The sequence below is a fragment of the Motacilla alba genome, chromosome 1 (genome assembly GCF_015832195.1).
Source record: "Motacilla alba alba isolate MOTALB_02 chromosome 1, Motacilla_alba_V1.0_pri, whole genome shotgun sequence".
NCBI classification, from domain to species: Eukaryota; Metazoa; Chordata; class Aves; order Passeriformes; family Motacillidae; genus Motacilla; species Motacilla alba.
Window position 1 is genome coordinate 83765324 of NC_052016.1, and position 13693 is coordinate 83779016.

Here is a 13693-nt window from a genome sequence, read left to right on the forward strand (position 1 = left end):
CTTCATCCATTAAATCAGAAGCAAATGCCTTCTCCAAAGATAGACTTTAGTCATACTAAAAAGGTGAAATTGTTGAAATCTAACCCATGCTGTGACATACAGAAAGAAGAAATGTGTTAAAGGTTCCTCTTTCCCTTAAGGCACTGCAATATCAAGAGCTAGTGATCTATTTGAGAGGCAGATAGTAAGTGATGAGCAAGATGCAGCATTGTGATTAATTCCCCTCCTCTTCAGTGCTTGCCCTGCCATGAACAGAGAGCTGAGAAGGGCTTAGATCCTACTGAACAGCTTCCTGCCTACCCTGAAGCTGCATTCATCTGCTGGCTTTTACAAGACAGATGAAACTGGACTTGGCCTGTGGCAGGCTGTAATCATGCTTTATCAGCTCCTGATAACTTTGGATGACATTAAGGTGGTTAGCAGTTCTCAGTCAGGTGTGTGTCACGGCTGATGGATTGCCCGGGCGTGCTTTTAATTAGCAGTAAGGGCTGGATTTAAGAAAAGGGCTGTAGCTGCTGGGCCTAAGTCTAGCTGGGTGGTAAGCTAGAAAAACACTAGCAAACAAAGAGCTGTGCCCCACCTTTAGCTCCTCACACGTACTTTACACCTGGTCCATTTGGAAGTGTGAGACAGATCTCAGTAATCATCTCATTGCTCTTGAAAAACATGATGATGTTGTCTTAATTGGCTAAAACATTCAGAAACACTGTCAGAACAATACTGTCCTTCTCTGGTTTTACAAACCTGGGCTCTCTTTCAGTTTGACACAATACTGAGAACAGTGTCATCTGCACTCAAACCCACTTAGTCAAACATGCACTCCCACCTGAAAACAGAAGAGGTAAAGGATTTCTTGAATATTTCAGGAAGTTTCCCATTGAAGGGAAGGTTGAAGACCAGCCAGACCCGAAAGCTAATCCATATGTGCTATAGAAAACACCAGGTTTGGGCTTTCTGACAGGGTAAGCAGCATTGTTAGGAGTTGAGAAGGAAAAGTAGAAGATAGTCTTTTTCTGCTCTAGAGGAAATGCTCTGAGACAAACACAGCTAGAGCAAGAATGAAGCACTTTGCACTGCTCCCAGAAGCAATACAAAGAAATTGCAGGAAGAACCTATACCAATCCTAGTGTTAGGCCTCGGAACAGGTATGTCTGACATGTCATGGATTTGGGATGTCACTGGTGACAAGCAAATGTGTTAATGGCCTTATTGAAGGTAATTTCTCTATGACATAAAACTGCTGAACTCTACTAAATTCTGGTTTCAAAATATGAGGAGGTGACAGGAATTGCTATGTGGACATGTACGCGTACTTCTGCATTTTGTGCATCAGCTCTAAGGGATATCACCCAGTCGTTGGTATTGAAGTGCTTATGTGAGCAGGGCAGGTTGGCATTGCTCACAGGAACTTGCATAGCATGTTCAGTGCCTCAGTTGTTTAAGACAGAAGGAGGTGTACATATGTGTGCTTATGAGCAGGTGCATTTCTGCTGCCTTTATGGAAAGAATGACTAGCAGCATAGCAAGTCGTGAGGACTGCACACTGGCAGATACCCAAAAAAATTTGTAATTAAGCAGAGGGGTCTCTTCCCCACCACACCAGTATGGGACATGCCTGGAAGCGCCTTCTTGAAGGAGGAGGGGAGATGAATCTGCTGCAGGAGGGCAACAACACTTTTTCCTTCTTGCCTAATGGGACAGCCCCAGGAGTGACAGCACCCAATGTCAGACACAGCCCAGTGATCGCTAGGGTCCAAGGTCAAGCTGGCAAGTCAAGACTGCAGGTCAGGGACAGGGTCCAGCTCTGGATCAGTGGCCCATGGCCCAGGACAGCCTGGGCTGCCAGGCACTAAGCCCTGTAGCTCCATCAAGGACCAAGCTTAAAAGCAGATCCCACAAGGCAGAGAGGGACACCTGCCATGGCTTTTCCACAGCACTGTGCTGGCTGGGAGTCTCTTCCCATATCTCCAGCAGGAAGGGAGATGTGCACCCTCAGCTGCACCGTTTATAAGCTTGTCTTAAGCCCTGGCAGCTGAACCTCTGGAACAGTGGATGTGGAGGCACTCAAGGCACTTACACAGGGCTGAGTTCACTTGTATGACAAACTCATTGTTTTTTCAGCACTGTGCTGTTTTTCTTCAGTGTTTGCATGTGTCTGTGGCACTTATATCACAATATTTCTGTTACTACCCTCTTTCCCAGCCTCCTCACTTCTTTATGTGTGTTGCAATCTTTTCACTTGGCATCTATCATCATTCAAAGCACTGAACTCTTCTATCCACAACACCCTGGAGCTTGTTCATGTCTAACACTACAGCTTCCACTAATGCTATCAGTATACTGTAGCACGGCTTATCCTAATAGAGGCTGGGTTTGATCAGTTCATTCTATAAAAACCATGATCTCTTTATTGAGCATATCACTTCATCTATAATCATTTGGAAGTTCTCAGCAAAGCACGACAACTTTGAATTTCACCCCAGCTTTCAGCACTGATCAAACACATGGTTTGTCCTGTCATACTAACTTCACTGCATTTTAGCTCTTCGCATTTCATATTTTTATGTAGACAAAGCCATTTGGGCTTTTTGCCACTTACTGCAAGTCTTGGTTGAGTGCCAGCAGCAACAATGCACTTAGTGACAGCAAATGTCTTTTATCCAAATAAGTTTGCTAGTGCCTAGTGTCAACAGCATAAAATAAGAAACATAATGGTCTATCATCCTTAAGTAGCGTTTTCAAATTCATCTCTTATCTTTAATGCCCAGTTAAGGAACATGATGAGAAAAAAAAGTTAATCCCATGTGTTTTTATCTTCATACCAAACACTGATTTGAATCAGTTGTTCAAAATCCCACACATTCTTGGACAAATATTCAAGAAGTGCTCATATAAATAATGCACGAGTGAGCAGTTTGCCCTTTAAACAATGAACAGAAAATGCTTTAAAATGTAATAAAGCATAGCTTGTACCTGCATAGGTATTAAAGACATACCTACATATATGTAATCCAAACTACATGTGTAGTTATGTATTTTCTTAAACATGTGTACACCTAGATTGTATAAATTCAGTGTAAACCCTGAATTGAGTTACCTGCTGTATCCAGATATTTGCAAAGCAATTCTCCTAGTGATAAGGATATGAAGTTTTTCTTTCTCTTCTACAGCAATATCATAGAATCATGTAATAGTTTGACTTTGAAGGGTCCTTTTAAAAACTACCTAAGTCCAAATTCTCTGCAATGTGTAGAACATATTCCATTAGAGCAGATTACTAAGAACCCCATTGACCCTGACTGAAATATTTACAGGAATGGGAATATAAAAATTGTACTATTAATAATGGGATTATATTATACTACATAACACTAATATAATCATATTAGTATTGTGACTGCAATGCTCAATAAAAAGCAATACATTTGGGATGAACATTGAACTGAGTTTTCCTTCTCTGTTTATGTCACCCAGCACTTCATGATTAACAAGTTAAACAACAAACATCTCAAACAGCAACTGCTGCATACCACTATAATGTTGAAATTATGTTCTCCTTTTGATATAGTAAACTATGAAATTGTCTTTTTCCTTAACTTTCCCACTTCCACTGATTTCATTGCTCCTTGATATTCCTCTCTAGGTGGTACACCTTCAGCCTATGCCTGCTACCCTGCTTGCTTGATTTCTAGGTTGCATGCATCTGGCAGAGACAGCAGAACTTGGTGCTCATCTGGAATGCACCCTTTCTTCTTTCAACACCACCTCATACTTCACTGCCAGTTCTCAGGAATTCTTTTTGTGTTTGTGTAATAGGACCAGTCATATTACCATACAGCTGGTGCCATGCCTGACTGAATTTAGTAGAGATGTCTCTGGGCATTTGATTTCTTTACACACTATTTTCACTTTGACTTCTCCAGAAGTCTTGAGTAACTGATTCTGTCTTTGTAACTTCTAGTTGTACTGCTTGTCCAACTTCTAGTTGTTTAGGCCTCTCATAACTTCCTGGCAGTGCTCAGGATCAATTTGCATGTTCCACCCACTCTGCATAGAATTTCTTCAGTATAACTGATTATCTATCTCATACATTGTTGTCTCCATGTTACCTTAGATACCTTTTTTGCAGAGCTCTCTTTTCTCTTATCTAGATAAGATCAGGATTGATTCGCACTTGGTTCTTTTTATTTACCATAATTTTCTCCACAACTGATTCAGTTAGCTAAGTGTTTGCTCTAGCTGTGTTTGTCTTCATGAGCGAAATATATGCTGTCAGCAGCCAGATCTGTATCAGCATTGGGAATTCATTCAATTAAAAATGTACAACAACTGACATAGGCTGAAGTAGATACAATTCACAGACTGAAAGCTACAGCTTACCTGTGTAAGCATTCTTGTCCTGCTGCAGAGGTGTCAACTGTGTTTAAGAACTGGCACTGGACATTTAAGAAGATAATATCAGCAGTAAAAGAAATACTGCATGTTACTGGCACAGTGTCCAGTTTAACAGAGACAGCAATATGTCACATAATCAGTTACTGTATTTGTGGAGTTTGGGGAAAATGATTCAACAAAGGCCCGCAGCAAAATGTTTTCCCTTTTCCAACTTCGTATTTGAACAGTCCTTAAACTCCTGGCTGTTTTCCAACTTTTTGTCTGTTCAGTAACAGAGAAAAAAGTTTTGATATAATGAAAAACAGTACTAACAGGTTAACTTTCAACTTCGCCTTGAACTTCTTAAATGACTGATTAACTTACTTCTTACAGTTTATAGAAGAAATGAGGGTTGTAAACAGGACTGCTTACTTCTTTCTTATCACTTAAGTATCTGTTTAATTTATTCATCACTCACACACTAACTCTCTAGAAACAATGCAGGGTGAAGTGCTTGTGACCATGAATTCCACAGTCATGCACTAGAAAACAAGGAAGATAAAGGCCAAGAAACCACTAAGTCCTCCTTAAGCCATGAAAGTGCAGTCTACAGTTCAATTGGTGTCTACAGGCACTTTCCACTGAAGTAAGCAGCCTTTAGTGTCCCACCAGCATAAAACAGTAATGAGTTTGTACTGGACGGGATGTTGGTAGAAAATGATCTAAGAGTGAGGAGAAGAGACTTAGGAGTATGTATTGCAGTTTATCTAGAAATAGAAATGTGAAAACCCTTCCCATGATAATAGCATGATAATGGGTTTAAAAGAGCAAGGTCTTACTGAGAAGCTACCTCTGCCTTAGACCCAGGTCACTAAGAAATAGACCCGTCCTGCTGAGCCTGGGTAGCTCCTCACAGGCTATGTTGATAAGGCACACTGCTGTGAAAAGCAAAAAGGAGGAGTAGGGAGGGATGAGAGAGTGTTTGCATACAGCCATCCTTGCTTTTCCAGTCCAAATGAGCAGCTTCTGAGTTTGCAGGGCTTTTTCATTGTTCTGTTTGGCTGGTTTGGTTTTTTTAGTTTTGAAGGCTTTTTTTGTCAGTGAGAACACTCAAGGAAAGTCCAGAACTAGGCCTGAATTTAGCATCAGATGTAAAATATGTCTTTGAGCTACTCCGAGTGCTCAGCCAACATTCGTGTCACTCAGAGGGTTTAAAAAAGAAAAAAGATACCTAATGGAATGTCTTTTCAGTATTCTGTGTGAATTTGCATAGTCTTTGACAAACAAAAAAAGCAAACCCAAAACAAACTTTCTGTATGGTAGATATAGAACAAAAAATCATCTCAGTTCTCAGGAGTCTGCTTCAAAGCTGGACCCATTTATGTATTCTCCTCTATGCCCTTTCAAATTTAGTGAAATATATGTGAAATATTGCATGAAGTTTGACACCTAACATAAGAAAAATGTTACTCTATTATTTAACAGCAATGCAAAATTCCTTCCTTCCTGTGTCCTCAACATTAAAACAACCTACTATACTATAACAACGCTCTGTAGCAAACCCACTTTTTGTGTCTTTCAAGTTGTCTATGTTTACAGAAAAATTTCTATTCACTCTATATGTATGGGATGTGAGCCTACTAATTAGTCTGAAAAGAAATTCCTTCTTGTGGTGCAATTTTCTGGTCTGCACAATCAACCTTTTGGGTCCTCCTTCTCAGTGCTAAGCCAAAGGCTGGTTAAAGTGGGAGTACCAGATGATGGTTCAACAGGACAGTGCCAGTGAAACTCCTCTTGCCCTTTACATGGAGTGTTAGTGATGTTTCAGCATCCTAGTTTAACCCTTCTATGAACTGTGAAAAGTCTACAGAAAAATTCCAATGCCAGTGTTCAGTGTGGGATTTTATCACAGCAGTAACAGGAATAATCAACATTTAGAAGTACCCAAAGGGAAAAATATAGGCCACTGTTATTGTCAAAAATGAAGGTGTACAGCCAATATTGAGGGTAATTTCATGTCACCAAATGGCATACACTGGCACCAAAGAGAAAAGGAGTTTGCTCCTTCTTTAGGGAGGAGGCCAAAAGTACCAGGAAAGGTATAAATAGAGCTGGAAGTTGGAATTTTAAAAGAATGAAGGCCACACATGTCTGCAAAATTGTGTGTTATGTCCCATGCCAGTAATGATTGTATACTCGGGAACTGAATTAGAATAGCTGTTGCTGTGTGGTGCTGTCAGTGCCTGCTGCTTTAGAGATGACACTTTGTTAAGTCAGTTGCATACTTGAGGTTTCTTCATGGCATGAGGTTGCAGGATCTCAGTCAGTGGTGGGACAGATGTTCCTGCACTAGGTATTTCATGCAGAGTGTAAGAAGCAGTACCTTTTCTACAATGACCAAGTGAAAAGTCTCAGTGGGGCTGCATGAGGCTCATTCTGCTGACTGCTGCAGCTGCGTCACTGCTCAGGGACCACTTGCCGTTTCTCTTGTTGCTCTAGATCTGCTATTCTACAAATACACCCACAGACACTACCTCTTCCAGTTTTAGAGCTGCTTGCATGGTGGCTGGTTATGCCTGAATTAATTTCACAGCCTTTCAATGAGTTATTTTTCAAGTGTTGTGTGATCCTCCTAAAATGTTGTGGTAATCCGTTAAATAGCGCTGTACAGTTTGGACTCTGAACCTATTTTGCTAGATGGAATGGTTGTAAGTTTCCAATTAACTAAAAATTAAGCATTAACTGGAATACTTTATTGGAAAAAAAAAAGAAAACTATTAATTTTCACAATTAGAAATTAGTAAGTAAGTACTAGTAATTAGTTCCTATAAAGTTGTACGTTGACTTTCTTTCTAAATATTCGTAATGCCCAGGGCCTTTCTTAAATCACTCAACCATGAAAATTTCTTTCAGCCACATTAACTTTCTGTAGCAAGTGGTACTGAACTTGTTCAAGTATAATTTGCTTATGTTATGCCTTTTTGCTTACACACGTGACTGAAGTGCTTTTCCCTCCACACAGTGGCATTAGTAAGTCCCTGGTTTACAGAGAAACATGCTGGCAATACAGATTATAGCTTTCATATTTTGTTTCTGTGGGCTGGGAGCTGCTATTGCTGCTACTGCATCAAATGAATGGAAAGTCACTAGTCGAGCATCATCTGTTATCACTGCAACCTGGGTCTTCCAGGGTCTTTGGATGAACTGTGCTGGCAACGCACTGGGGGCTTTTCACTGCAGACCTCACCTTACCATCTTCAAAGTAGAAGGTAAGGAAGCATAATTGAACTGGAACTTATGGAAAGCCGTGTGTATTGCAAGATGTGAGCCTGAGGAGTAAGAGATTATTTTGGCTTGTGCAAGAGATTATGTTTAAAGCATTGTGATGAATATGAGTAAACGATCTTGTAGGCAGAATTTCAGAAACAACTTTGTAAGAATGACGTGTATTCCAAGAAAGACAGTAAGCTCATCTCTATGGTTGGTAATATGTGAGGAGTATACTGGACATAGTGCCAGTAATAAACTGTCAGTATCAAACCACTGTTAGCAGAGAAATGGACTAAACAGTCTTACTTAATTTCCATGCCAAAGTGAGCATTGTGCTTGCTGGATGGGTGGGGGGGGGTAAGATAGCAAGGTCTGTGACAGTTATCAGTGCTCTTTTTAGTATCTGAAAAAATCAGAGAGCAAATAACCACATTCACGAATACTGCATCCTGTGTAAATACTCATATACTAGGAATTAAGTACTAGTGTATGAGACTTGCTTGTATAACGGGCTAATATTTTAACTTTAAAGATAAAAGGGGTGCTGTTTCAGAATGTCCATTTTAATGGAAAGTGCTAGATTTGTAAGCCATCTATCAGAGCGTAGAAACGAATGGAGACATGTTGCCTTATGTCAGAAACAGCTTTTCTCAGAGATAGGGGCTAGCTGTAAGTGTACCATGCAATGTGTTTTGTGTTTCTCTCTATGTGTAAAGCAGTAAATGAAAAGGTTTGGTTTTGCTTGCTGTTAAGCCTTGCGATAGTAGGCCAAGTTGTGTTTGCAGTGAAACTGTGTGTAAGCACTCGTGAGGGTCTTGGCAGAAGGACTGCTCTCCCTGGGGTGGACAGCCCACAAGCAAGATGGAGTCAGACTAGAGTAGGAGAAAATGCATTAAGACACAGTATTTTAGGGAGCCAGAAAATAAACCCAGGCTAGGCAGAACCAGTCTCCCAATGCAGAAAGAAGCATAATTCTGTTTAGATAATAACAGCCAGTGGCTAAATGAAGTAGAAAATGTAACATTGCATGGTTGTTACCATACGGTATATTACATAGACAGGGTGGTAGACTCACACATATATGGAAGCATGGAATCTTGGGGATGTTCCAGATCCTTACCTTTTTTTGCCTTTCATGCCCCTGACACACAGGCTACGTGCTGTGACACACAGATCAACTCTCGCACATACAGACAATTTTGAGACAAAACTCAGCATAATTTCTCTACATATTTCGTGATGCCCTGTTTCAAATCATCACACATCTCCCATGAGCAATGTGAATGGATAAGAAAGGTTTTACTTCTTTTAAATAATGCTGTTAATAAAAAACAACTTAAAAGGCACAGAAACTCACACATCTTTTTGAAAAGTGAATATTATGTTTTGTAAATAACCATTTATGCATTATTTCTGCCAAGATTTAAAGGAAGACAATCAGCTCTTCTTCTCAGGCATTGTTTAAAGCAATGTAAAGTAACTAGAAAGTACCATTATTACTATTGTTAGAAGCAATAGAAATCTGCTTTCAATATAATCAGATGTAATCTATTTGCCACTTTGTATTGTTACTATTATTTTCATCACTGGCAGATTGAAATTTGAACAAACAGAAAATGCATGTTATGCATGCATTGTATAAATATATACTTAAGCATCCGAGTAAGATTTTGCATGTTTGTTTTTTAGAGGAATATAGAGTAGCAATTGATTAATTGAAGTTGCACACTCTTGTTCAAGTAAGAGAGTAACAAGCTGATGTAATGACATTTAGGAAGTCTAATTTTAACTTGCCAGTGCATGCACCAGCAAAGGATAATGTTACATGTAGCACAAACACTACTGGGAAAGAGTGAGGTATTCAGTTTGGAAAACCTGCTAAACATAAACTCCTGATAATCCAAGGAAAACAAGAGTTCAACAGGGAAAGGGCTTTGCACTGTCACTCTGTCATGGATTGTAAAACGATAAAATGCTCAGATTAAAGAAGTAATGAACTCTCTGTCCTCACAGCTTCAATATATCGTTATAACTTACAGACTGAGGCCACGGAGGGCTGGCAATATAACTTTTGTTCTGCACGTTCATCTTTTTAGTGTATCTATTTGGAATTTTTCCTATAGCCAAAGACAATTTACACAAGTTCCTCATTCCATTCCTATCTTTCCATTTTCAGGTTACCCTACAGAAAGTATTAGCAGTAACAGCAACAGTAGCAGCAACAGTATAATGTTAGTGTAGTAAGTCACTCCTACTCCAAAGCAGATTCATTTGATCATTCAATGTTTCATTGCAATTTTTCTGAGGATTTTGCAGGGGACACTTCTAAATGGGGTCTATGAAGTTTTAAGGGGTTATTTTTTTTTTCTGTTTTTCACAGAGGGAAAAAAAAAAAGAAACAATCAAATTCCAGAGGTCTTGCAATGAGCAGGATTACCCTGCAGTCATAGGCAGGATGCAGATATTTGTGAGAACTGACTTTCAGCTTGAGGACTAGTTGTGCTGATAGGAGCATGGGCAAGGCAGTGAGAGCTCAGCTTCTGCAACCCAGCCCAGGTACAGATGTTGAAGGGTTCATGTTTCTGGAAGTCTGGGTTAGCAGGGCCACACTGCTAACAGTATCCAAGGCTAGCTGGGCTGTTGCCAAATGTACGTGTGCATTCACATGTCCAGCCACGGTGTGCTCTGCTGCAGTGACTGAAACATTCGGATGAAAGATCTTAGAAGGAGATCCTGAATAGTAATAGCATTGTAGCAACAGCCATTTCAGGCAATGTTTGTGGAAAGAAGCAATATCTTTTATTAAATCAATTGCTTTGGGAGAAGTATGCAACAAAGTCATTCATCAGATTTGACATAAATACAACAAGCTTCAAGCTAAATATTATCTGGGAACATTGTCTCTTCAGTTGGTTATGATTATCAGAGCATCAGGTACACCCATGGAAATTGTATGACTAAAACCAAGAGACCATTACTCATAAGCATAAACTCACGCAGCCAATAAATGCCAGAAATTAAAACTAGCAGTGAGACAACATTTTTTCTAAAAGAGTAACCTTTGATTAACCACTCAGGCCTTATCAGCAAGAAAGATACATGAAGAGCCTTCAAAGCATGAACTTGAGAATCGAAACTCTGGAGTCATGAACTCCAGAAAGATACTGACATTTTATGGCAGAGTTTGCACCCAGCCTGCCTCCTGCTAATTCCCCAGTGCTCCACAGGTAATAGTTAACCTCTTTTTTCATTCTTCTCATGTATATAATTCTGAATTATTACAATGACAGAATTACTCAGATTTGACAAGAACCATCTTTTAGCTATCAAGCATGGCTTAGACGCTTTATTTGTGTATTTTGACTTTGATGATGTTACACTGGGCTGTTTCATTCACATAAAGTAAAGAATTGTTACGAGCCAACTGAGCTGTGTCTACATCCATTTTCTATGACACTTCCTCAGTCCGTCAGGACAGCTACTATGCTTCTTCAAACAATTGGTTTGGCATTTTGCATGCCTTGCCTATGGCACTGCTTCATGACTCCCATATGTTCTGGTTTTCTATACCATGAGTTCAGGGAGGTGTACAAGAAACTAGGAGAAATCTGCTTCCTTGAACCTTGCTTTTTTGAGCCTCAGATCTCCTGCTGGCATCTTGTCAGTGCCTGTTTTGGCAGAGCCTGATGAGGCAAATAGTGCTATCCTGATGGCAGCCAATATGGAGCAGGCAGTGCCCAGCTGTTCTGGGTCCCATCAGCAAACCAGTTCAGGTTTGCTGAATGATGATGATGATACGGCCACTGCAATGCAGATAAGCAGCAGAAGGAAGTTGATAAAAGACAACTGCTATTGCAGCACCTGCACCCAGAGCAACCTTGCATAGTCAAACACCATTTGGGTTCATCAGGGTGTGGGGGGCAATTCTAGCTGGGCTTCAGGGTGACACCAGCGATTTTGCCAGAGAATTCAGCCTCTAGAGCAGGAAAGGACTGACATGAGAGTGCCCCTTACTTGACAGAAACTTACTGCCAGGGAAAGCACGCTATGCATTTGTTTGTGCGAGTCGACAGGCCAGCCAGATATACACACGGCAGCCAAGGCCAGGCTTCTCCTCAGCCTCAGAAGAGGGCATTTAGTGCTAAAGCCCAAAGAAGCCAACACCACGGCCTTACACCCATCCTGAGTGGGGTCAGGCTGCGTGAGCACTGGGGATAGAGACTGCGCTTCTGCTCCCTGCTGCTTGGCACATCCCAGCGCCCTGTCCTGTCCTGTCCTGTCCTGCCCTGTCCTGCCCGGTCCCGCCGGGGCCGGGGGGAGGCGGGCGCGCTTCTCTCTCCATGGTGCTGCAGGAGCGGCCCCGGGAAGCGCCGGCCGTGCCCGGGGGTGGTGTCGCCAGCCCGGTTGGGGACAGCCAGCTGCCCAGCTCCCTGGAAAGGCGGCGTGCCTCGCCCCGGCTGCCCCCGGGGGAGCAGCCACAGGAGAGGAGAGGTTTAGCTGTGCCCAGAGCCCGGGCCAGCCGCAGCTGTGCGTGCGCTTTGGGGGCATCGCAAGGGAAGGGGCCGGGCTGTCGGCCAGGGGTGATTGCTTCAGCTGTCATCAGGAAGGGAGAAATGCACCGGCACGGCTTTCCCCTGGCTGATGAGCAGCCACAGGGGACTCTGCCGGAGGATCCTCCCTGTAGTCAAAGGGACAGAGTCACGGGGGACTTGCTTACCCCAGCTGGTAAGCGAGCAGCTGGTCACTCACTCTCCAAACGCCCTCGGTGGGATGGGGAGGAGAATCAGGAAAAGGTGACACCCATAGGCTGAGGTAGGAACAATTTAATAATTGAAATAAAACAAAACAATAACAATAGCAGTGACAATAATAACAATAGGAAAAAGAGAGAGACGAGTAAAACCCAAGACAAAGAAGAGATGGACAGTATAAATGCTCATTACCCACTGACCAATGCCCAGTTCATCTCCAAGCAGCAATCAGTCCCTCACATACAATGCCCCCCATCCCCCCCCAGTTTATATGCTGAACATGTCTGTGGTATGGAAGGTCCCTTTGGCTATTTTGGTTCATCTCTGTTTTCTTCCAACTTCTTGTGCACTTCCTTACTGGCAAAGCATGGGAAACAGAAAAGTCTTTGATAAACACTACTTAGCCACAACTAGAACATCAGCGGGTTGTCAACATTATTTTCATTCTGAATACAGAACACAGCTCAGTACCAGCTACTAGGGAAAAAAGTAACTCTGCCACAGCCAAAACCAGAACACGGGATCCAATATTAAGGTTAGAGGATAACTGTGCCAAAGAACTTTCCAGTAGTGAGCAAATCCCTCTAGGAAAAGTGCAAACTGAGGGGAGGTATGATTGATCCACATTCGTCAGGCTGAGCCCCCCGTCTGTTGAGCTTTTCTGTTCAATAAGTACAGCATCCATTTGGTTCCTTAGAAAACCCAAGTCAAAACAGCATTGGCAAAGTTGTGTCAATATGAAAGGAAATATACAGTAGGATCAAAGCTCAAATCTGGGAAAGATGGCCGTGAACAGACAGAATTCCTCTCACACTTTTATTAATGGTTTAATTCCTGTGGTTTAATTTCTTAAAGTTCTGGCCATTTTTCTGCAGACAGAAGGATCACCATTTGGACTGACTGAAATGCTGATTTCAGCATGGGGTCTTTTGTATATGCATATGGATAGGATGCCAAATCCTGGTAATAAAAGGTCCTCTACTCTCACAGTTTGCATCTCCATTGTAGCATGGTTATTTCCAAGCTCATGGCCTCTCTTCTGACATTAGATAACTGAGTCTGCTCTCCATTCAAACAATATAGCCTGAAACACATTTGGTTTCTAGAGAAGTCTGGTAATGCACTAGAGGTCATGAAACATCGTTACTCTGTACAGCAACTACTTTTGGAATCTCTTCTATTGCATATCATTGCCCCCACACCAAAAATTAATGAATAAAGTAAATGAAACAGTTCAGCCTAGGTAATGGTTAGTCAGAGCCATGCCATGCCTTGTTATTAGGCTGGTTTCAAGTTAG

The 13693-nt window shown here is 41.6% G+C and overlaps 1 protein-coding gene across 1 annotated transcript in view; it reads left to right on the forward strand.

Annotated features, from left to right (window-relative positions):
- The first annotated feature begins 7375 nt into the window (after positions 1 to 7375).
- Positions 7376 to 13693, forward strand: part of CLDN10 (claudin 10) — a 56340-nt gene continuing 50022 nt past the window's right edge. Inside the window, exon 1 of the mRNA XM_038134746.1 lies at positions 7376 to 7643. Coding sequence (XP_037990674.1) covers positions 7430 to 7643 — 214 coding nt within the window. The 5' untranslated portion in view covers positions 7376 to 7429. The remainder of the gene's footprint in view (positions 7644 to 13693) is intronic.